This window comes from Phoxinus phoxinus (assembly GCF_949152265.1).
Source record: "Phoxinus phoxinus genome assembly, chromosome: 25".
Taxonomy (NCBI): Eukaryota; Metazoa; Chordata; class Actinopteri; order Cypriniformes; family Leuciscidae; genus Phoxinus; species Phoxinus phoxinus.
This window is the reverse complement of record NC_136900.1, coordinates 14,254,248-14,278,876: the sequence shown is the minus strand read 5'-3', so window position 1 is coordinate 14,278,876 and position 24,629 is coordinate 14,254,248. Positions and strand designations below refer to the sequence as shown.

General features: G+C 38.6%; 4 protein-coding genes across 4 annotated transcripts; 2 read left to right on the top strand and 2 right to left on the bottom strand.

Annotated features, from left to right (window-relative positions):
- Window positions 1–114: 114 nt before the first annotated feature.
- On the bottom strand, window positions 115–2,195 carry usb1 (U6 snRNA biogenesis 1). Its single transcript, XM_079604566.1, has 7 exons — window positions 1,889–2,195; window positions 1,597–1,805; window positions 1,341–1,524; window positions 1,204–1,257; window positions 1,002–1,107; window positions 818–901; window positions 115–685 (listed from the first exon to the last, which is right to left on the bottom strand). Exons 1-7 carry the CDS (start codon window positions 1,993–1,995, stop codon window positions 581–583), a joined length of 849 nt encoding a protein of 282 aa, XP_079460692.1. The 5' UTR covers window positions 1,996–2,195; the 3' UTR covers window positions 115–580.
- A 623-nt stretch (window positions 2,196–2,818) lies between these two features.
- znf319b (zinc finger protein 319b) lies at window positions 2,819–8,366 on the top strand. Its single transcript, XM_079604558.1, has 2 exons — window positions 2,819–3,183; window positions 4,791–8,366. Exon 2 carries the CDS (start codon window positions 5,010–5,012, stop codon window positions 6,831–6,833), a length of 1,824 nt encoding a protein of 607 aa, XP_079460684.1. The 5' UTR covers window positions 2,819–3,183; window positions 4,791–5,009; the 3' UTR covers window positions 6,834–8,366.
- A 573-nt stretch (window positions 8,367–8,939) lies between these two features.
- cfap263 (cilia and flagella associated protein 263) lies at window positions 8,940–13,342 on the bottom strand. Its single transcript, XM_079604562.1, has 8 exons — window positions 12,783–13,342; window positions 12,426–12,543; window positions 11,105–11,260; window positions 10,857–11,012; window positions 10,541–10,777; window positions 10,010–10,117; window positions 9,620–9,775; window positions 8,940–9,523 (listed from the first exon to the last, which is right to left on the bottom strand). The coding sequence occupies exons 1-8, from the start codon at window positions 12,860–12,862 to the stop codon at window positions 9,413–9,415; spliced, it is 1,122 nt and encodes a 373-aa protein (XP_079460688.1). The 5' UTR covers window positions 12,863–13,342; the 3' UTR covers window positions 8,940–9,412.
- Window positions 13,343–13,461: 119 nt separating this feature from the next.
- Window positions 13,462–24,089, top strand: csnk2a2b (casein kinase 2, alpha prime polypeptide b). Its single transcript, XM_079604563.1, has 12 exons — window positions 13,462–14,858; window positions 16,329–16,440; window positions 17,229–17,330; window positions 17,901–17,951; window positions 18,910–18,969; window positions 19,054–19,137; window positions 19,353–19,463; window positions 19,637–19,738; window positions 19,855–19,955; window positions 22,479–22,627; window positions 22,718–22,800; window positions 23,581–24,089. The coding sequence occupies exons 1-11, from the start codon at window positions 14,755–14,757 to the stop codon at window positions 22,792–22,794; spliced, it is 1,053 nt and encodes a 350-aa protein (XP_079460689.1). The 5' UTR covers window positions 13,462–14,754; the 3' UTR covers window positions 22,795–22,800; window positions 23,581–24,089.
- Window positions 24,090–24,629: the final 540 nt, after the last annotated feature.

The window sequence follows — 24,629 nt, the reverse complement described above, 5'->3', positions numbered from 1 at the left end:
TCCTGGCTTAATCTTAGCCCTGTTTGTGAAACCAGGCCTAACTGTGGAAAGTGAAACTTAATCTTTTAGTTTCAGGATGCGGTGTGTTGCTCAAAAACACACAAAAACAAGTCTGATGGTGAAAATGCAATGTTAAACCAGGGTGTGACTTTTTGTTTCTCAAACAACAGACAGTTGCCTACATGCCATGAGTTAGTGAAAAATCACCATGTTGCAGTAATGTACAATAAAATACTCTTTACCAAAATTGTAATAACATAGATACACTTCATGCATCATTAGTTCAAATCTTTCATTATATTCTGCAAACCTCAAAATCCACATCACTACTAAACAGTGTTTCATATGGAAGCTTATTTCACAGAATAAAAATATAAAAAAAGCTTATTGTGACTTTATCACACAATTCTGCCTTTTCTCATAGTTGCGAGTATAAATCTCACGATATTGACTTTTTCTGAGAATTGTGAGTTTATATATCGTTCGAATTGAGATATAAACAAGGAAAAAGTCAAGTGTGAGAAAGTCGCAATTACCTTTGTTATATTTTTATTTTAAAAAAGCTTCCATAGTTTCACAATCATTGGAGGGAGAAAAGAAAGACTTTATTTCCTGTTTTGCAACGAAGCTCTGTGCCGTTGAGCCGTATATGAAAAGGCCCATCTTCATGAGCGTCAATGAGACTCTGTGAAAAGTAAAATCATAGGTTATTAGAATTCAGATTGCAATGCAAAAAACACACAAACTCTTCGACCTTTGCCTTTATTCAATACTTATCCATGTTTAGTTTGTGATGCAGATCTGTTTGGGTTCTTACCTGCAATTCTGATAAACATGCCTTTTTTAGGCTTTCCGTGTGGTCACCCACACACCAAGCTAGGCTTATGTGGAAAGAAGGATCCTATATGAAATAGAGGAGGCTGTTACATTAAATTTTATCTAAATTTGATTGTATTTGAATCTATGTTCACAAATATGTTTAGCAATGCCTTGTTTTGTACCTTATAAAAGGTGCTGAGGTTGAATTCTTTCATGGTTTGATCCAGTATTTTGATGAGCTCAAGCAACTGAGTTTTTCCAGTGGAGATTTCCAAACCAAGGAATGTCCTGCATGAACTTTATGCCATTAAACAGTGCATTGAAATGAAGAAATAATTCATACACAGCCTAGTTAGGTAATTAACAGCGAGAGTAATTAAATACCTAGTCTTTTCAGCATTAGAATACACCATCAGTTTATCAGCCAAGCAGAAAAACCTGAGGAAACAATCTGACTTAGACACCCAGCAACTGACATATGTTATAATGAAACAATGAGGTGTTTATTATATAGCACAGACTTCTGGAAGTGTGTCACACCAGTCCGAATGGACTGGATGAACGGTTGAATCCAGTGATGCCGCAGAACCACTGTCTTTGAGACACTGAGGTGAAACTCTTCAGATAGGGCCAGAGGGATGCCGTGAGCTGCTGCAACCACCATCATTTCATTTAGTACCTCCAGAAAGGCCTCCTCAGGATCATCTAAAAAGGGTTAAAGGTCATTCAGAGAAAAATTACAATATCAATCTAAATACACTCAGGCAAAATGCTTACAAGGAAAGAACATGTATGTAGCCCAGTTGCCCCGCTCGTGCTGGAAGGACCGCATTCGCCCTCCATGCTCATCATTTTTATCGGTCCACTTTTCTTCTGATTCTTCGAACATCTCCCTTACACTCTCGGGAAGAGGCAGGCGAGGTGTCAGGTGGGCTGTTTCGCCAGCTTTGCTTTTAACAGATCCATGATCCAAAGGTTCACTGGTGCTATTCAGGTAAAAGAGGAATTTAGAGACCTAGAAATGCAAATCAAAATAAAACTAAACAACAGAAGATCAAACGCACCAAACCTGGTTTCATTGTCAAGTTTTCCTCTTTTCCTTGAAGGCGATGAATCATTTTTTGAAGAATTTTCAGTTTCATCTTCAGAACTGCTACTACTGTAATTGACAATCATGCTAAGGCAGAAAAATCTTACAAACTGCAACAGATGATTAAAAATACCATCTCAGATACGTGACGACACTCATATTGTCATGCGCAAAGCGCTTCCGATGGTTCTGCTTCTTCACAGCGTCCCGCTACAACAAACAATGGGATTCGTTAACGAATCTTTTTTTTTTTTAGTCGGATCTTTTACAATCCATCCGTTGAACCGGTTCACGTCACAACCTAGCGTGTGATTGCGTTTCTTTGTACGGCGTTAAAAAGTTATGTTAGTGACCGAACATTTATTGGGGGGTTTTCTCAGCCGAGATATTACTGTCAATTTTAGTATTAAATATTTGAAATACATTTTCCTAGATGATTTTATTCAAAGCATGGGTACTTTTGTATAAGTGCGTAAGAACCGGTTCTTTGAAACTGGCCGTTTGAAAGAACCGATTCAACAAGAAAACAAACGGTGCTTCATCACAGCGTCCCACTACAACAAATATTGATTCAAATGGTTCCGAGTATTTTGCATTCCGCCCTTACAAAAAAAAAAAAAAAAAAAGGAAAAAAGCGCAGTCAACATTGAATTTCAGCAATGACCATAAACACTATACGTGTGTACAAACAAAATGTTGACGTTTATTGTCTTATTAAAGCTTCATACTAACTATTATCCTGTCACTACAATAATTCCCCAAAAGCGTTCTATAAAATAACCACTCGCTCTATAACGTTACCATAAAACAGTGATAGACACAATTTCCATGGTAATAATGGCGTTTTTAGTACTAATATTAATATATAAATAAAAAAATTATCAAATTAATGAAGTTCCGGTATGTTTTGTGAGGAGGATGGCAATTATGTGTTATTCAGGTTCCCGTGCGGCTGTCGGGGGTTTCGGTGGTCAGCGATCTAAGCCCGAAATGAAACGCACTATGGGTCGACCATTCCTCGCCAGTCAACTCCCTTAAATGCACTGCAAACGCCGAAAAGACTGTAATCGGGGTTTTATGGAGCAACCCAACCGAAATCCGGAGAGTTTGCAGGGGTTTCATGTGTTTTTGCAGGCACTGGCCAGGGGTGCGGCCTAGCAGAGATCGCGGATCGGTCGGAGGATCTACGGCCTTCAGAAAATCACTAAGCCGTTTCTTGATTTAACTTCTATTCATGAGAATAAACATGGGTGGAATTCACTTCTGAAAAAAAGGTAATATACATATCTAAACATATTTTTAGAAGTGTGTGTGTGTGTGTGTGTGTGTGTTGCAAAGCTACTGTTAGCCTGTTAGCCAGCTTGCAAATATTCGTTAGCCATTTTGCAAAGCTATGTTTTTGTGTTTTCATCCAGGTGTCTTAAACATCTCTTTGTTTTATAAGCTATTGACTACTGTGTTGTACATATTAATTCTGCTTAACGTTTAAATTATGTTACCGGCTTTTTTATTCGTCGCGATATAATTGTGTGTAAATGCGCAGCGAACAGAAGCGCCAGTCGTTATCTTTATGTATTATTATTACATTTTCTTAACCATGCATGCATGCTTTGGATCAGCTGTACCACTCTTATACACACAGGTGATAAATACTGTCAGGCAATAGACTCCGTCTCAAAAACTAGTGTGCTACTACCGGTACTTCGACAGTGTTTTGGGCATCGTATGCACGTTCTGTGATGCCCCCGCAATGCTATAGGTTGGTGGGCAAGTCAGTCTCGTTATCCAGCACGAAACTTGTCTTGAGGTGTACCAGACAGATACTCGTACCTGTGTTATTATCACTGGGATAAAGTGGTGGTCTGTCAGATTTCATTTGTTCATTTAATTTCTCCCTGGTTTATTGTTAGTTTGTTAAGTGCTCAGATACGTTTATTACAGATACGTTTATTTACAGATACGGAAATTATGTAGATCTCCTTACAGACCAGCTAGCCAAGACTCAAATCCAGATGTTGCAGTAAAGGTTAAGGGGGCTTTCACATCGACAGTGGTTAAATTGACGGAGATCATTCTTTATTTATCTTTATAAGTGGTTCACATGAGCGCCACTATGTTTTTTCTTTTCATAAAGCCCACTTTGATGCCTTGCCAACAGTCACTTTAACTCAATTATGACTTCTAGTCACTTTTATGCTGCAAGCCGCTGTTAGTTTTAGGGCTTATTGTACACTAGGGTTATTTTATTCTGTCCCAGTCGGATCAGTAGTTCAGATTTTTTTATTGGGCTTGCCAACATTTTTACTGGTAACACATTTTAATTTTAGCAATGTTTTTTTTTTATATGCCAGAAAAGTACATATTTTTCACAGAATGTTAATTTTTCAACTACAAAAAATGCTTCTAAGTCTTCATTGCCGTTTTAATTAACCCTTACTATTGCAAAATTATATTACTCTGCAAAGGTGGGGCAGAAGGTTGCTACTGAAGTGGCATTTAGGTGTCTTTACACCAATTGTTTATATGAGGTCTATAGGTGGGTCAGAGCAGGCATAATTTAGCATGGTTTTTATCTGCCATTTTATCTTTAAACTGAATTTTAGTTACGCAGAGAGCAGCCTTAATTAATGTCAGCCAGTTAGAGAATGTTACCTTGGTAAAATTTAAAGCTGCACAATATGCAACAACAATATAAAATTTAATAATATTTTAAATTTGAAGTCATCAACAAATGTATGAGGCAAGTGATAGTTGAATTGGCCCAAAACTCTTTCACAGGCCATCCTTTTTGTGGAGCACTGCAGTGTAAATGCCCCTAAAGATGTGTGCTGGCTGTGTAAGTTTTTCATCGAGTTTTCTTGTTTTTGTTTTTTTCCGACAGGGCTGTACCAAGGTGATAAAGAAGGTCAAGGTCCTTTGCACTTGATGCTCACATCCACGTCAGTTCTCTGTTTATCAAGCCAAAACGTGTTCCTGAAAGCATTATTAGCTACTGTTTTTCCTTTCCCATCCGGGGCAGTCCAACAATCCCATCCCCCTGAATTCATCCAGAAAGCGGTCCAACTACGGCTCAAAGCTGAATCCATACACCCGAGCACGGATGACGGAGGCGTGGCAGCAGCATGCTGTTGCCCCGCCTCCAGTCGTGCACACCATCCCACCAGGGGCGGACACACTGGGCTGCACAGTCTACGGCATTGTCCTCCAGCCGGACGCGGCATTGCAACAATCCCAGCAACAGCAGCAGCAGCAACAACAACAGCAGCAGCAACAACAGCAGCAGCATCACAGTCAGCAGCAGCATCCGGCACAAGCGCAGCAGTCCTCCTTGCATGTAGGGAGCGAGGGAGGACACAAGTGTGGTGCATGTGGCCATGACATCTCCCATCTGGCTAATCCACATGAGCACCAGTGCATGGTGAGCCAAGATCGTTCGTTTCAGTGCACGCAGTGTCTGAAAATCTTCCACCAAGCCACCGACCTGTTGGAGCACCAGTGTGTGCAGGTGGAGCAGAAACCTTTTGTGTGCGGAGTGTGCAAGATGGGCTTTTCGCTGTTAACTTCTTTAGCGCAGCATCACACTGCCCATAACAGCGGAAACCCCATGAAGTGCTCCATATGTGAAAAAACGTATCGACCGGGTTCTGGAAATGCCACACCAACTTCGTCAACGGCCAACCCAGGGCAACCATCCAACGATGAAGCATCGTCTAGTGGCAGCGCTGCCGTCGGGACATCAGGCCAGCCTACGTTCGAGCCTTCGCAACCTGACAGGCCGTACAAGTGTTCGGTGTGCTCCAAGGGCTTCCGTCACTTATCCGAGCTCACGCGTCACGAACGTGTCCACACAGGCGAGAAGCCATTTAAATGTGAAACATGCGACAAAAGCTTCAGCCAGTCCTCTCATCTAGCCCACCACCAGCGTACCCACAGCTCCGAACGACCATTCAAGTGTGCGGTGTGCGAGAAGAGCTTCAAGCACCGCTCCCACCTAGTCCGTCACATGTATGCCCACTCGGGCGAGCACCTTTTTAAGTGCAACCTCTGCGAGTTGCACTTCAAAGAGTCTTCTGAGCTCCTCCACCACCAGTGTCAGCCACAAGGTGCTCGTCCGTTTCGCTGCGCCACATGTGGGAAGGGCTTCAAGCGTCCGTCCGACCTGAGACAGCACGAACGCACCCACTCAGAGGAACGCCCCTTCCACTGTGAAGACTGCCAGATGAGCTTTAAACAACAGTACGCCCTGGTGCGCCACCGGCGCACACACAAGGCCTCCGCCGACCGCCCCTTCAAATGCAACCTGTGCGACAAGGGCTTTCTGCAGCCGTCCCACCTGTTATACCACCAGCACGTTCATGGCATGGACAACCTCTTCAAGTGCGCCTCCTGCGGCAAGGGCTTCAGTCAGTCTGGGGAGCTGCTACGTCACAAATGTGGTGAGGCCTCCGCGACACCCACAAATCCAGACAAGCCCTACAAGTGTGACGTGTGCGGAAAGGCTTACAAAAAGGCCACCACACTCCAGCGCCATCAGAATTCCCACTGCACCGAGAAGCCTCTCAAATGCTCGCTGTGTGACCGACGCTTCCTGTCCTCCTCTGAGTTTGTGCAGCACCGATGCGACCCATCCCGTGAGAAGCCGTTGAAGTGTCCTGACTGTGAGAAGCGCTTCAAGTACTCCTCAGAGATGCAGCGACACAGGCGCGTCCACACCGGAGAGAAGCCCTACAAGTGCGCCAGTTGCGACAAGGGTTTCAAGCAGCGTGAACACCTAGCCAAGCATCAAAGCGTGCATGCAAGAGATGCCCAGTTTAAATGTGTATGGTGCGGAGAGCGTTTCGCTGATCTAGGAGCCCTTCAAGAGCATACTGTCCAGCACACGGCTGAAGGTGGCGGGTACCCCGTGTCTTCTCTCATTCAGTAACTTGTGTCCCCGATTACATTCACAGAAGTTTTAGGAATCTCAGCAAACAGACAAATTAATTTTTACAAGGCCCAGTAACCTCATAATACCTCATTTTGTTCTAAACATCCATATACTCAACAAGTAGTTATTCCCTTTTTGATGGATAGAGGCATCATTTAATTGGGTTTGATTGGGAAACAAAGATGAATTATTGGTTGTTGGTTTATATATGAATCCTGGGAGGACAGAAACAGATCTTCGAACTCTATCCCAGAAAGCACTGTGATCCTAGTACAGTAGGGCAGCATTTGCCCTGCTTCATGGCTCCTTGGCCAGATGTGGCTCACAATGCCCTTCAAGATCTTTAGAGCACAAGACAAAAACGATTTGGTCTGCAACTCTTTGTTCAGTCTTGGACCGTCATATAGAATCAGCTATCCATTTTTGGTATCACATTATAGTACCTAGTATGGTTGAGATACTGCTTACGGCGTGCCTCTACAAAAGAACTCTACTTGGATCTCTAGCCTTGCTCCAATTTGAGTACATTGTATGCACATTGGGAGCACCTCCAACAGCCTACTGTGCGCATTTAGTTTGCCCCACAACTGAAGACAAAACGAAGAGGGGTAAAAAGTTGTGCTGTTATAAACTGTTGAAACTGTCTGTTTATGTCAATGTTGACGTTCTCCTCGTGGCAACTAATGGTATGTACCAAAAACCATCATTGTACTGTACCACACCCTAAACGGGACAGATCGTTAACCAGCAGAAATATAATGACCTCAGACGGTCTCTACATTTCACTGAGATTATACATAAATATATAGAATCTATATAGAAATGTAAACTTGCATACAAACAGTTCATATTACCACCAGAATCAGTACAGCTGTCCTAAAAATTGCTTAAAAACCTGAAAAGGCTTCCTGTATTACTGTATGTACATAGTTAGTATGTATACAACTTGTTTACGGTCCTGTCATTAGATATTGCATTGTCTTTCTTAAACTGCACCAGTTATAAGTAGCTTTTCATGTTTGATTCATACATTCTTTACGTTTTGTTTCTGATTTGCTTTTTTAAAGTTAAATTCAGCCTTTTTGTAGATGTAGTTGGGATTGTAATTGGTGTATTCAAGGTTGTGTGAAAGTTGAGTCTGTTTTTATAAAGGTTTTTGCCCCTCCCCCCACCTTTACAGGACTTGTGTACTTGTTGTACAGTGCCCTAAGTGTCATTCTATGTCTACTGTATAGATTTATTAATGTGTTTGATCTTTAATCTGCCAACTCCATGTCTTGCCTACAGTCATTTGCCTTTCGCAACATGACGGTGAGTCTTTGTTTCCCTGTTATTTTCTTTTATAAAAACTGTAATCAAAGACTTTCAAAATGTATTTTCGGTTTCCCCCAGGATCCAGGAGGAAAAGTCATTGTTTTGGACCTCTAAGGCCCTGACTTAAACACGCGTCATTCAGATGTTTTTGTTAGTGAATGTCTGTGTTGCATACTCATCCAACGATAAACAGTATGTTCTTTTGAGAATTTTTTTTTTAAAACTGACATATATACAAAAATATTTGTATATATTTAAACATAGACATATTTGAGTGGTACTCATAAAGAGTAAACTATGTTTTGTTTTAAATCACATGCTCTCCTTGTTTTAATTTTAGAATAATCTACCACTTTTTGTAATGGTCCACAAAGCTGAATTTTAATAGAACTGTTCAAGTCTTGATTTGCCTACTTTTTACTTTACCCCTCCCACCCCATTGCAATTTCCCATCATCCTTCATGGGGCAAAATGACATTCTTGGCTCTGTTGCAAGTTCTGCAGTATTATATGTTGATTACTGGCCCTTGAGGAACATCTCCCTCTTGCAGTTAGGTTTTGCATGTTCCTATACTGCGGGGTTAGAGGTGATGGTGACACTTTGGCCTTAAGCAGGGGCGTCTAGTTTCTCTGCAGAGCCCTTGGCCTCCAATTTGTTCCCCTTTATAGTATCTATTTATGCAAGGGGCTTTTTTTTTAAACCATTGGCATTAAGAATTAAAGAGCAGTTGGATTTCATAAGTATGTTGTTGTTTTTCTTTTCATGTTTGTATATTAATTTTTTTTATTAATATTGTTTAAAATCTCTATAAATATCTATATTCTTGGCAGACGTGTCAGGACCAAAGGGGAACGTCGACCTTCGATCGATGACCTTCCTCTATGGTTTTGAGACCTCTCCACCCCGTGCATGCCTGCTGTGTTAGTTCCTGTAATCTGTTCCAAGTATCTGCGCTTCCAAGCACACATACTTATCCTTAGCTTTTTTTCAAATTGTAGATTGTGAATGAGCTAGTAAAAGAAGTTCATGTGGCGGTTGATGTGACATTAATGCTAAAATATCTGTATGTAGCATTTAATATACACAGCACTAACTAATAAACCTTTTCATTAATAATGCATTGTTGTGTGTCATTTTAATGTGCATTTATTTTCTTTATATTGATGCATTTTGTGTTTTAAGCTGAAATTCAGCAGAAGATGCTAAATGTATGGGCATCTTCTTGGGCATTGAGGTTATTTAGAACTTGGTAGCTTTTATGTCAGAACCCATACAATCCAGAATCTGTGGCTGCATGTCGTGCAGGAACTGGTCTGGCTCCAGCAGCGATCCGAAGCTTGTCCCAGGATTTCGTGAATGTTTTTAATGCCATCTGGAAATAAAAACAAACAAACCGACAATTAAAAAACATAAAGAGATGATTAATTCTAGAAGTGTCTTATGTCTTAAAAAGGATAAGAATCCTTACCTCTGCAATCTCCACCTTGCGTTCCCATTCCTTAACACTCTTCTGCAGCTGGCCATGGGACTCTTTAACCTCGATGTATTGTAGGACATGTGGTACATGATAGTCGGCCAACTGGCCCCTCAACTTCCCGTTCAGAGCCTCTGCTTTGTTTCGTTCCTGTCAGGAAACATAAAATCCATATTATGTCTTTTGGCCAGTGGTATATCATTCCAAATATCAGTACAAATAACTTTTAGTTGGTTTAGCCTTTATCTTGATTTTAAGTGTATACATTTGGTTATTTTCTGCCATGATGTTGGCTCAGATACTCAAAGCTCTCGAGGAGCTTTATGGTGGTCTTTCTACAGATCTGTAAGTTAAACAAGTACAAACAAATTTCATTATCCTGACCTCTTCCGCTTGCTTGATCTCCTCCTCAATCTTAACCAGTAACTTCATCCGTAAAGCAATGTCACTGTTCAGCACATCTGACTCGAGTGTCAAGGTCTGAAGCTTCTTCTGCAAGAAGGGGACATTGAAAAAAAAAAGAAAGAACGATAACTATAATAACGATAAAGATATAGTTCTAAATATTAAAGAATAACAGAGTCCACACCACAACGGCACAGAGAAACAATCAGAAACATTTTTTTCTAGCTGATAAAAACATTGACAGCAAATCAGAAACCATCCTATTTTAAAGAGCTTGAGCATTTAAAGCACATGCTTAGAATAAACAGAACTGTATCGTCTGCTGGTGTGGACCCAAGTATAGTTATCTTTGTAGTTAACATTCTTGTTGTGAACAGGCCTTTTCAGTGCCCACACGTTTAGGTCAACAGTTCCCTATAGTAATAATGACCATTGCAAGACCTGCCCTAATACTGTGTGGCGTGTGGCTCAACAAATAGGTGATATTTTCTATGGTTAACCAAGAATCACCTTATTAGAATTCAAGGCCTGCAAGGCATTCACTGCAAGCAGTTTGAGATCCAAATGTTCAAGGTTTTGCTCATCCAGTCGTTTACGAGTTTTGATGTTCTCAAACTTGAGCTGCTCAAAGTCCAGCGCCGTCAGTCCCTCACCCATCTCCTCCTGTTGCTTTAGCTGGACCTGTAGTTTTTTCTTGTGTGCGACGAGTGCTGTATTCTTCCGATGCAACTTCTCGATCAAGTTCTCCTGGAAAGATGGCACTTAATTGGGAATTTAAATCACAACTCTTGTCAGAATAAACCTGCGACTTGAAGTTTTCTTTTACCTTGGTCCTTATTCTGTCCTCAATGTATCTGATGACCTTCTCAGCACTCATCGTCAAACACTTTTTGTCCTGCAGTGCTTTACAGATGTCGCGATCAAACTGGCCGCATTCTTTTTTAACCTCCGCCAAGTGGATATCAGCTTCTTCCAGAGTTGCCTAAAGAGGGTAGAATCAATTATATAGCGTATTTAATATATTTATGACAAAGATTTATGAGCTTGTTCTGTTCTGTTCTCTTGACTAATGACCTTGCAATTGTCCAGCTCTCTTTCTGAATGGTCTTTCGCTCTCTTCACATCCTCAGTCATCTGTTTAAGCACGCTTTGGGCGACATGACATTTCTGTTCCAGTGTCAGGAGCTGTTGTCTCTCTGGAGTGCGAACTTTAGTTTTCCTTCCTGGACTCTGGAACATTGACAATGAATGAATGAACATCATGCATGGACCACTCATAAAAACACTCCTGTTTTTTTATTATTATTATTGTTAATTATTATTTATCCCTATTCAGCCTACTGTATCATGTTTTGATGCACACATTTCTTGATCAAAACTTTGATGAATAACCTGTTGTACACCCTAACCCTACTTTTTTTTAGCAAGTAAAAGGCCTTTTAATATAACTGTTAAAAAAGTTATCCTTCAGGTTGTGGTGAATGTGTCTTTTTGCAGTGAAATCTACTGATTTGTATAAATTAAACATAATAATAACTTTTAAATTGCTAGTAATATTTCAAGATGATCACTTCCTGAACTGAAGTAACTTAGGTTGACTTGAGTATGAAAATATCATGTTAAAATGTATGAAATATGATGCATCAAGCTTTTGAGCAACGTTTATTTGTAAATCTCTCAATCGTCGTCGGTCGTTGTATTGCACTGTATCATGTTTTGTCCCCCACAATAAAAAACTATGGAGCTTTGATTATAAAACTTAGAATTTAAATATCATCTTACTAAGACATATTATCGGAAGATCTACACAAGGTTTAGTCAAGGCTTAAGCTAGTCCCAGTCTAAAATGCATGTTTGAGCTGTTTTAACTGAAACAACTTACACTGAGATATCTTAAAATATGTCAGTCACAGTGTCATGGTTTTGTCTCAAGATGCACACCACCACTAATGTTTTTTTAAGACTCGTTAAAAAAAAAATGTCCTAATTGAACTAAGGGCTAATCCTGGCTTAATCTAAACCCTGTCTGTGAAATGGCCATAGTGATAATTTATATGCATTTTATGTAAGTAGCCTATACCGTTATAAAGATCTCAATGATTAATTTCGAACAATTATTTATGTCAGGCTTTACAGGATTAAAGAACACAGAAAGAACAACGTAAAACTTATTATATTACACGAATTACATGCACAGTCATGTTTCACCCATAGACTGTAAGGTTTCACCTCAAAACTTGAGAGAGAAAGCATACGATAAAGACGTCACGGCGCACTAAACATTAGGCCTACATCAGAACTGCACTTGTTTACTTTATTAAATACAAATATATGCTATTTAAAAAGCATGTATACAAATATATATATAGGCTATATAAATATAAGTTACACGTACCGTTGCCATTTCCATCCGTGATGCAGTTTCAAAAGCCTCCGATTGAGTCTGAAGGTCCAGTCGACTAATATATTGCTCACATGTACTGATATCTGCTTGTAGCGCTGCATTGGAGCGTCTTAAATGTAGGGAAATAAAACATGAGTTGTGTTTACATGTTAAAAATCATATATCGTCAAAATACAAAATTGTTTGGTGATGCAACCAGAAATAAAACGTTCAGAAACTACGTTTAAAATGCGGCTGGTCCAACTGGTTATTAGCCAGCCAAAAACAATTTTTTTTTTTTTTTGCAAACATGACTGCAAGATTACCGGTAAGTCAACATTTGAAATAGAAAAAGCTTTTATGACTTACTTTAAGTCCTTTACAAGTTCAACAAGTTGGTTTTGATCCGTGTCAGTTTCACTGTGCTCTGTCGTAACGTTAGCTGCCATGGTTGCTTGTTGCCATGGTTTCGTCCGCGCGTTTGTTTCGCCCTTAATTAATTATTGGTAGACGATTAATCAATGAACACATACATTCATTATCCGTGGTTGTGATATTCTATGAAAAAATAATATTAGAAATAAGCACGTTTTTAATATGAATTTTAAATTAGAGTAAGATTGTAGCCTATTATTAGACGAAGTCCACCATAGTTATGAAAGACTTTTAAATAAATAAATAAATAACATCCGAATTGTTATTTATTATTGAAAACAGTTCTCTTATAAGGATATTTATACATGATTTATTTCAATGGTAGATTTACATCTACCGTATACATACATATTTGTTTTTTCCCGAAATAATTTGAACAGAAATGTATGACAATGCTTTTGAAATTAAACCCTCTTTATAGCAGTGAATGAAACGATGAACACAGCCACACATTTCCTCAAAATGTCTGTTAGACATCAAACGGAACGGAAGTCAAATATGGGCGCATAGCAACGGAAGGACATGCCCAGTGGCCATAGATAATACATACATACAGATGCCTCATCATAGCGACCGTAAACGTCCGCCATATTGGAACGGTCAAAGCCGGTCCGTAAACACTCGAGTGCAAGTTGACTGTGCGTCTACGTCTACAACCGTATTTATTCAGATTATTCAGATTCAGAATAGAAAGATTAGAAGATTATTTTCATAGAATTTAATTTATCATTAATATTGGACAATTCTGGATATGGATATTACATATTGAGTTATTATAAAACACAAACAAACACATTCTTACTTCTGAATAGTTAGTCCGTTTCGTATGGAATGTATGTCTGCGGCGGTTTTTACAACCATATACTGCAAAATACCGGTACTGTATCTTTTTCGATGGAAATGTATTTATTTGTTGTTAGTGCGAGTGAACCCCGTCAAATTGACCGTTCCAAAATGGCGGAGGCGTCGCCGAGTTTGTAGCTGGCGCATGCGGTATCTACGTATAGATATCTATAGATGTCTATGGCCATGACAAACTTGTTCTTCCGGATTTTCGATGCTAATTGATAAAGCTATCTTGCGCTTCCGGGTCAAATCGTTCCAGTCCGTTTTTCCTGCAGCAGCACGGGGGGATTGGTCCGGAAAACCCGAACCCCGATCACAAGCAGAACGCTGCACGGGATTATAAGCGGTTTTCGCGATTATTGCACAACGACTTTACGCAAGCGACGTCACGGTGACACGGTTTCTCACTGGGGTCGGGTAGAACATCGATCTGTAGTCCACCGCCTCTCCCTCTCTTTCTAACCAGTCAATATCCTGAAGCTCAGGAGCTGATTAGTTATATTCTACTCACTTACGGTGGACTGTATTTTACAACATCCATTGCTACAGATTGAAGACTGAGAGAACACACATCCTGGCTTTTTTTCTCGGATCTTTATGCTTTGGATCTAGGGATTTGAGGCCCCTTTGGGGTGGTGGGGGGGTTTAACCCACAATAATTAGATCTAAACAAACCCCCCCGCCTAGGACTCAGTCTATTTTTAAACCAAATAACTTTTCACAAAACTTCACACATACAGGTCCAAAATAGACCTTCTAGACTTCATATTCGCATCTTTGTATGCGATATTAGCACTGCCAGAGCATTTCACACTCTATCCACTATTCATTTTCACCCTCGGATCTCCAGGCGGTCTAAACACCGCTGACGAACCGGGCAACGAGTGCTGCTCATCGGCCACCGCGCTCCATCTTTTGATATCAGATATTACACGCCCGAATCGGATACCATCAGACCCCCCCGGGCTGGTCTACATCTTATCGGTGGTCCTCCGTCTGTGTGTTTTGGATTGGATTTGGCGATCGGATTTCTCCTACACCCTGAGCCCCGTTGCGCGCCATGCCCGGCCCGGTGGCCGGTAGTAAATCTCGGGTGTATGCCGATGTCAACACTTTGAAGAGCAGGGAATATTGGGACTACGAGGCCCATGTGCCCACCTGGAGGTGAGATATTTAAAGCTATAAAAGTGCATCATCATCTGATGTTGTGTTTCAAAAAGCCTAGGCGCCTTCACGTGCATCATTTTGTGCATGTATCTGCTGGTTTTCTTTGCGCAGTGGTTCACATTGTAGGCTCGGTATCGATCGTGCTGGAAAAGTCATCAATCTGTGTGATCGAGCAGCCCCTGTTTGAGAGCTGGTGATGAGAGGATGACATGAACGGATTTACAGATGCAGCGTTAGAGAGCAGTGTGTGTGTGTCCTCCTCACCCAGCATCCACAGATTTTATGCAAATGCACCGATTCCCTCAAGTGTGCAATCCACATCCAGTAATTACCATTCTAAACCAGCGCACTAATAGAACATTTAGTGGTTTTAATGGTTAGATTCCTCTGCAGCAGTTAATGTGTTTCTGTTTTGCACAGTGCACATATATAATTGTGCTGTCGTTTTTTTTTTATATATATATATATAAATATACTTTTCTGTGGAACACAAAGGGAGAATTTGCTACCAATCTTCATGCCAGCTCTTTTCCATACAACGAAACTGATCAGTGACTGTAAAACTTCACCAAATTTTTTTGGGAAAAATATTTTTGTTTAAAGCGTCGAAATTAAGTCATTATTAAATGTGACTTCCAGTTTGAATATGCAGAATGGAAAAATACATTTTAGACTTTAGCTTTTTATGCTGTTTTTATTATTTTTTAACATCAAAACGGTTGCACGAAACAAAGTTCCATTTGAATTCCACAGCAAAATCAAATTCAATTAAAACCAATCCTTTTTTTAAATCCCCTTAAAGCATAAGCAGTTCCTCAGAACATTGTAGCTTTTGTGAAGTCACAAACTATTAGACTCCGCCCACAATTACTGAAGGACTCTGCCCCTATTAGCATAGACCCGCCCAGTCCGCCATGTTTATCTCCTCACCAAAGCATTTAACAGCTGCATTCAAGTAAGAAATGTATTCTTATTAAAGCTACTTAATCAAGAGCAGTGAGTGATTTTCATTTTCTTTTGTTTTTTGATTCATCACGGTCCATAAATACTTTTTATTTTCTACGATTTTTAAAAAGATAGTAGGCTACATTGTAATGCATATGTCCAACTGTATTTGTAACATATTTCTTCATGTTAAGCCATTTTGATTTGCTACACAGATAAAGTAAGATTCAGCATGTACTGTACAAAGCTCTGTAAGAATAGTGGCATTTGCCTCTTTATTATAGTTAAGAGTTTCAGACAGCAGACCATTGCTTAAAATGTCGTCTTTGGCTCCGTCCCTCGGTAGAGACGTCAGTCAGCCCTCAGCTGACAGGGGAAATGATGGGCTTGGTCATTTTCACAGATGGTTGGCTGTTTCAGCCCCCTTCTTGCTAGCAGAAGCCGTGTGTTTGCGTTCTGGGCTGGAGATGTTGGTTTCTGCTGTAGATCTGACTGGCATGTGAATCTGTGTACCACCTGCAGTAACCAGGAGGATTACCAGCTGGTACGGAAGCTCGGGAGGGGCAAATACAGCGAGGTCTTCGAAGCCATCAACATCAACAATAATGAGAAGGTTGTGGTCAAAATCCTCAAGGTGAGAGTTTGTGTACATAATCAATATGACCCTTGTCAACTATCTATTTAGGGCGACAGAGTGTTGTCATTAGCTGAAATGTTGTGGTTTCTCTGAGGTAAATTTAATGTAGATTTATTCCAGACCGATTTGTTTAATATGATTTTATTAGCTTGATGAAATTTCAGTGTAAATAGTTGTATATTTTGTGATTTTTATGCTCACCAAGGCTGCATTTATTTGAACAAAAATTGATCACACGATCCTTCAAAAATCATTCATGCTGATTTGCTGCTCAATAATTTTTTTTTAATTATCTTCAATTTCACCAAAACTGCATATTATTTTTGTGTAAACCATGATCCATTTTTTTCTTTGCTAAATGGAAAGCTCAAAAGAACAGGATTTATTTGAATCTTTTGTAACATTATGAATATCTTTACTCTCAATTTTGATCAATATCCATCCTGAATAAAATTATAAATTTCTAAAAAGATTTTGAGTGATAGTTTATATGCTAGCATACACTTAAAAAATACTTATGTTATAGATGCGTATATGTAGACATGCATTATACATTTTTTCTATTCTGAAAAAAAATTTGTCAAAAAATATTGATGACTCATCTTGCACTCTTGGGCGTGCCCAGTGTTTTTGTCCAATCAATTGCTTTCTAGAATGAGAATGTCCCTTCTCTTGTTATTCTGACTAGCAATAGCAAATTATGTGTTACGGCTTTGATATAAGATAAAGGCTATTGGTCATTATGAGTAATTTGTATATTGTTATATCATTGTTTTCTAAAATAGCCTGTCAAGAAAAAGAAGATCAAGAGGGAGATCAAGATCCTGGAGAACCTACGAGGAGGAACCAACATCATTCAACTAATGGACACAGTAAAGGACCCTGTGGTATGTTCTCCATCGCTCTCCTCTTCCATTGGCGATACTTGTCAAATCAGAGTCCAGTTTGTCCATGGAAGACTTTGATTTTCTCTCTCTCTCTAAAAGAATGTGGGCAGACCATATTTGAGACAAATTGCTTTTTTTAGTTTACAGAACTAAATTTGGTTTAAGGCCGAATTGGTTGTAAGAAGTTTCTCTGTCTCAAAATTGTCAGTGAAATGACAAAAAAAAAAATCTGATTGTTAATGTCACAGATTTACCTTCCAAACATAAGCAACCGGTAATCGAGTGATTCTAGAAGATTATTTGGAAACAAATGAGATTGTATGAAAATGACTGAGAAGCGCTAGTGATGATTATTGAAATATCAAATTAGATTTTACATCGGAAAGAACAAAGACTTGCAGCCAATCATTATGCTTTTGTAACCCATGTTCATCTGTTTTACTTTTGATTGTTAATGCTTACTATTGTTGATTTATGGACTTCTTTATTTGAAGGACTTCCTTTTCCAAATTGTTCATCTCTCTTTTTCTGTTTTTTTTTTCTCTCGGTTTATCCCCAATCTTTCTGCAGTCTCGAACACCTGCGCTCGTCTTTGAATGCATCAATAACACCGATTTTAAGGTATATTCTAAATAAGGTTTATCTATCTATCTATCTATCTATCTATCTATCTATCTATCTATCTATCTATCTATCTATCTATCTATCTATATATCTAGCTAAATCTGTCTGTCTGTCTGTCTGTCTATATCTGTCTGTCTATATCCGTCTCTATCTGTCTATCTATATCTGTCTATCTGTCTGTCTATATCTATCTATCTATCTATCTATCTGTCTGTCTGTCTGTCTGTCTGTCTGTCTATATCTGTCTATCTGTCTGTCTATATCTATCTATCCATCCATCTATCTATCTATCTATCTATCTATCTGTCTGTCTGTCTATATCTGTCTGTCTATATCTGTCTGTCTATATCTGTCTGTCTATATCTGTCTGTCTATATCTGTCTGTCTGTCTATCTATCTATCTATCTATCTGTCTGTCTGTCTATATCTGTCTCTATCTGTCTGTCTATATCTGTCTATCTATCTATCTATCTATCTATCTATCTATCTATCTGTCTGTCTGTCTGTCTGTCTGTCTATATCTGTCTATCTATATCTGTCTATCTATCTATCTATCTATATCTATCCATCTATCTGTCTCTATCTGTCTGTCTATATCTGTCTCTATCTGTCTGTCTGTCTATATCTATCTATCTGTCTGTCTATATCTATCTATCTCTATCTGTCTGTTTATCTATTTATGTTTGTATGTTTATCTGTCTGTCTGTCTATGTATGGTACTGAATAACTAATTGTCAGAAAGACTGATAACTAGTTTCCTATATTTAATTGGAGACTATTTAAGGTGATAAGCTATTATTTAGCAAAAATATTTTACTGCTAACTGGCTAATCAGAATTCAAGGAACTGTGTAATAATTAAAATGATTTAAGAGCTTATTTGACCTTGTGTCGAAGTTGCATTTCAAATTAAACCCTTCGCTGAAGTTTAATATGTTTGTTTCCTTTCTTTTTAGGAGCTGTATCAAAAGTTAACAGATTATGATATACGTTTTTACATGTATGAACTACTAAAGGTAAGTAATCGTATGCGTCAGTGGTTTGTTTTGGAGGCTTCTGTGAATTTCTAAGGTTTGTTTATGTGATTTTTTTACGGGCAGGCTCTGGACTACTGCCACAGTATGGGGATCATGCACCGCGATGTCAAACCCCATAATGTTATGATCGATCACCAGTTAAGGAAGGTAATGAAGCAGTTATTGTTCATTCTTCATCTTGAACTGCATTTAAGACTTTCAGAATACAGTTCATAGAGACTTTTAGAGAAAGAAGAGCGGTAATGTTCCCTCTGTCATGTAGTTATTGAATTATACACCAGCAGAGGGCATCAGGGTACCGGTTTCTATTGTGTTATTTCAGATACTGTGTTCTGAATCATGTGTGTATGTGTTTGATCCAGCTGAGGTTGATAGACTGGGGTCTTGCTGAGTTCTACCACCCTGCACAGGAGTACAATGTCAGAGTGGCTTCACGATACTTCAAGGGTCCAGAACTGTTGGTGGATTATCAGGTAAAATGTTCTATGAATCACACACAGTATAATTATGCATATAATTTTTATAATCAGATAAATCTTAGCACAATTGAATAATAATCAATAAAGTTTTTTTTCACATATTGCTGTTTTCTTTTTAGGTTGCGTGTGGTTTATTGGGTTTAATGTGTGTTATATTGTGTGAACAGATGTATGATTACAGTCTGGACATGTGGAGTCTCGGTTGCATGCTGGCCAGTATGATCTTTCAGAAAGAGCCCTTCTTTCATGGCCAAGACAACTACGATCAGGTGATTAAAGAGTTTAACATTTTTTAATGAATTTATTTCAAAATATTATTATGCATTTAACCCTACTAGCTAAACACCATGTGATCATGATTTCATTCGACTTCCTCGTTCCGCAGTTGGTGCGGATTGCAAAAGTTCTCGGAACAGATGAGTTATTTGGCTACCTGCGCAAATACCACATTGAACTGGATCCACGATTCAAAGACCTGCTCGGCCAGTGAGTACCAGCCGAGGATGTCGTGGAGGAATTTGAGAAACCAAAAAATTCTAAAAAATGTTCTAATTAAACAATAACAACAACATCACAAGAATAGAAAAGCATTTATATAACTTGTTTTATTATATTTTATATATTTTTTTAGCAAATAAAACACTATTTGTTTATTATAATATATTTATATTAATTATAAACTTTTATATATTTTATAATAAATATTTATCTAAAGTTATTCATAAGCCAAAATTAGGTCGTTCCAAGGCTTTCTACTGAGTTTTACATAAGGAAATTTGTATCATTAATAAAGCCTTTGCCAAATCCCATGCAGTTTAATTTCAATTAATCGTGCAGCCTTATTAATAAGGTTGGGTACCGTCTGTATTTTATTATTTTTGATACAGTGTGTCGATTCCAGTAAGGTAAAAACATTTATGTCAAACATATTTATTCTGTGTCTTTTGGCAAAATGTTTTGTTGTAGCTGATTTCCAAAGAACACTAAAATTTTCCTATGGCTTTAACGAAAATACCACAGCAAAAACAACTGGACTAACTTACGGTATATACATTTCAAACTAGTGATGCACCGATGTGAATATTGTGGCCGATACCGATAACCGATATTAATATTGCTTTTATGGCCGATACCGATATTTACCGATGTCGATATCTCTGTATAGAAAACACATTTTTATGATCATCAAATAAAGAACTATTTTCCAAAACTTTTTTTTTTTACTTTTGTAATTTATTTTCAGTAATGACTGATATTGGGCACCTTTACCTGTGTGTACCAGACGCGATGCGATAAGATCCAGTGACAAATAATTAGTCTGTCCACTCTAGCCGCGACGCGACTTTGAGATGCGTACAAATCAATCAAAACCCAGAGCCAATCAGAACAGCGTGTGGACGGGCTCTCGCGTCAAGTGCACAGCACCAGAGTAATCACCAAGTAATCTTGACGGCAATCGCAAGAAAATGGACAAGTAGCTACTTAATCAAATTCACAAATATTACACCATTTAAACAGTATTCAAATACATAGGCTACTGAGTTACTTAAACAATCTTTGTCAAATAATACATTTGTTTCTTCAGTTTGAACGTTCTTTTTCCATTTGTTTAATTTCAAGATCTGAGGTGAGTTATTATCCATTGTTGCTTTTACAGCTACAAAGCTGGGAGCACTAAATTATATTAAAAGTCACATTACACGCTTTTAACATTAAATAAAGCACATAAACAGTGCCTGAGATTATCATTGCCACATGTTGTGTTTGTTATTCCAGCGCGACGTCGCAGAAAAATAGAAACAGTTTCTAAAATAGAATCGTCGCATGTCGCCGTCGCGGCTGGTTAGGACATAAACTCTGATTAACATGGAAAAGATACCTTTTATCGCGTGTTGCGGCGTCGCGTGTAGTTAGGACATGGTGTAATGACTAGTTCGCGCGCCCACAATGAAGTGCGCGCCCCTTCACATAAACACGGGTTCAAAACTCGCCCCGTCCAGCAGGGGAGATATAACAAATGTTGATCGTGTGCCGGGTGCCCACTATAAAGTACGCACCACTACACATAAAACTGTTCCCACAGTATCAGTTATTCCCCTCGCTCTGACGAGAGACGTGATAAAGGTTGCACCCTCTGTAAAGCGCGCGCCCCTACACACGAGCGCTGTTCACAGCGCTGAAATGCGCTCGTGCAAAGACAAACATCCCCGCCCCCACACGCACGTCAAATACACAGGAATGATAATCGGCCTGTTCACATCGGCCCTATTTTGACATCGGAACGATACCGATGTGTAAAACAATGACCATATCGGCCGATGTTATATCGGCGACCGATATATCGTGCACCACTATTTCAAACATTATTAAAGATAAGTAAACAGTAATCAAATAAGAACAAATAAAATGAGCAATAGCACATATAAATATAACTGAACAAATTTCAGGTACAGAAATGATCAAATGTTAAAAAACACTACATAGTTTTCTTTTTATAAATAAAATATAGATTAATTACTTTAAGACCTCACGCAGGATCCAATATACTATTACACATGCTTCATTCTCAACAGTTTACGTTCACTTAAGACAAAACCGAGGTTTACAAGGATATTTTGACATAGTTTTGTGTATTTGTGCGTTCAAGCGCAAGAAGACTCGTAGGAGAACTCAGTTCAGTATCGCACACTACATGAGAGGCGGCTGTCTGTGAAGATGGATGTGTGCGCAAAGAAAACAGCGTGTGGCACGAGTGCCAAATTGAGTTTTCTTTGTGGTTGAAAATGGTTTGGAGTCACATTAAAATGCACACACAGGAATCGACCTTAAGTATCCGATTCCTGGATTGGAATTGATTTTCGATTCCCAACCCTAATCATTAATGATATCTGACCGAGCTTGAGTGGTCAGTACGTGGATGATGAAATGCCAAGCACCAAATACCAAGTGTGATATAATCTACTGTGTTAGTTTGTTCAGTTATTGAAAGTCCCCTGCCGTATCCTACAGGCAAACACGGAAACGCTGGGAACAGTTTGTGCAGACGGAGAACCAGCATTTGGTCAGCCCAGAGGCTCTGGACCTTCTCGACAAGCTGCTACGCTACGACCATCAGCAGAGACTGACCGCCACCGAGGCCATGGAGCACCCTTATTTCTGTGAGTTTGCTTACCTCATTCCTGACACTTATATTGACACAACAAAGAGTCTAAAATTCTTAAAACATACACATTTTTGTGTGTCTTTAGATCCAGTGGTGAAGGAGCAGTCTCACACTAATACAGATGGCACCATAGTGTCAAGTGGAACCAACACACCCCGATGAGAGCAGGTGTCAAAATTTCATCAGTTTATATTCAAATGTTTCTCCATAATTGTAACACATTTTCAGTTTTTTGGATGTGCATATGAGCCATTATTTGAATGTGAATTCTGTTGATCAAATCTTCTCAAAAATAAATCTGAACAATATTGGTTATCAGCGGATATTAGAGCTTTATTGTAGCAGTTCAATCGATATTTATTTTTACATGCTTATTTTTACATTTAAATTGTTTAAACAATAAAAATGTAATAACACTGACTGATAAATGTACTCTAGCAACTCAAATTAGTATCTATTTTCATACTGTACATCAGTTTTATTTTAGTATTATTTATCTTATTATTAATTTATTATTTTTTAGTAATTTTAGTACTTCATCTTGAAATAACTTTATTTCGGTTAGTTGTTATTGCAACATTTCTAAGTTGAAGTAAAAAACAATGTATCTAATATTTATATTTTATTTCAATTAACGTACATTAAATTACAAAAAAAATGTAATTGTAATAACGACACTGCTGTTATATGTAATATTGTGATGCCTAAATAAAAAAAAGTTTTATTTGTAATTTAATTAGACAAAATAGTTCTGAATTTTAAAATCTCCAATTTATTGGTTATCAGCTTAATTAGTATCAATCAGAATTTTTATATCGATGCATCTAAAAAAAATAATAATCATGAATTCCAATATCAAGTGAATTAATCCACAATTCTAATTTTTGAAATTGAGTAGTATTTCATAGTGTCTGAAATTTGAAATGTGCCTTTTTTTGCTTTTTTCAGGAACCGGAAAAGGCGTTTGTTACCTCAATTTTTTATCCCTTGTGTCTGAAACCTCTTCAAGTGTACAGTGAAAGTTGGATCTAAGCAGCACCTGTTACACCTCGTCTCTCGGACACACACACACGCACACTCGTATACACTCACACTGACACAGACATTTCGACTTTTCCGTGTCCATCAAGATTGGTCTGCCCCTCTATAACAGGTCTGTTCCTCTAGCTTGAAGATTTCAAAGCTTTCCCTCCCAAGTTTTAGATGAAAGGAATTTATCCTCGACTCCACCCCCAAGTACACTGGCCCCTCCCACCTTAAACTAGGCATGGAGAATGAAGACCAGAATGAACCCCGCCCCCTCTCTCCTTATTGGTCTGTGTGTCTGTCTGTTCAGTATTCAGACCTTGGCGCAGCCTCCACATACTGTAGTAATAAAGTGGCATGGTGGACCTTTATTTCTTTGCTCTAGGTAGATTGATTACTATATTAATGAAAATAAATGATTTTTATTTAGATTTATGTGCCTCGTTGTCTGTTGATGGGATTTGGGGTTTAATTAAATGTGTGCTTATTTGTGGTGTTTGCACATACTTAAAGGGATAGTCTACCCTAAAATATTTTACACACCCTCATGCCTTTCCGAACTTGTATTACTTTTTTCTTCACACAAAATAAGAAATTTTGATGGACACTGGGGTCCAAACAACAACTGAGTCCATTGAGTTTCATTGAATGTAGAAAAAGAACAGTCATGTTTGGAGCGACATGAGGGTAAATATTACAGAATTTTAATTTGAGTGAACCATCCATTTAAGATTTGTAAATTGAACAAACCACTAAAATAAAAGACACACCGTTGGTGAAAATATAATGAGAAAACCCCCCACAGAAACAAGCTAACAATACTCACTAGCAATATCGCATGAAAATCTGCCAAGTAGATTGATCTGCTGTTTCGATTGATCTGCTTAAAAACATCGGTAAACTTCCGGTTATTTAACTAACTTAAACACATCCCTGTATGTGATTAATCAGATATAGGCCTACTATAACAT

Coding starts and splice junctions, on each gene's coding strand:
- usb1 (XM_079604566.1), bottom strand. CDS start 1,995: ATGATTGTCAATTACAGTAGTAGCAGTTCTGAAGATGAAACTGAAAAT. Junction 902..1,001: donor ACCTCAGCACCTTTTATAAG/GTACAAAACAAG, acceptor TATTTCATATAG/GATCCTTCTTTCCACATAAG. Junction 686..817: donor CATGTTTATCAGAATTGCAG/GTAAGAACCCAA, acceptor TACTTTTCACAG/AGTCTCATTGACGCTCATGA.
- znf319b (XM_079604558.1), top strand. CDS start 5,010: ATGACGGAGGCGTGGCAGCAGCATGCTGTTGCCCCGCCTCCAGTCGTG.
- cfap263 (XM_079604562.1), bottom strand. CDS start 12,862: ATGGCAGCTAACGTTACGACAGAGCACAGTGAAACTGACACGGATCAA. Junction 11,261..12,425: donor CACGGATGGAAATGGCAACG/GTACGTGTAACT, acceptor TCAATGTTCCAG/AGTCCAGGAAGGAAAACTAA. Junction 11,013..11,104: donor GAGAGCTGGACAATTGCAAG/GTCATTAGTCAA, acceptor TACCCTCTTTAG/GCAACTCTGGAAGAAGCTGA.
- csnk2a2b (XM_079604563.1), top strand. CDS start 14,755: ATGCCCGGCCCGGTGGCCGGTAGTAAATCTCGGGTGTATGCCGATGTC. Junction 19,138..19,352: donor TCGATCACCAGTTAAGGAAG/GTAATGAAGCAG, acceptor TGTTTGATCCAG/CTGAGGTTGATAGACTGGGG. Junction 19,956..22,478: donor TTCAAAGACCTGCTCGGCCA/GTGAGTACCAGC, acceptor CGTATCCTACAG/GCAAACACGGAAACGCTGGG.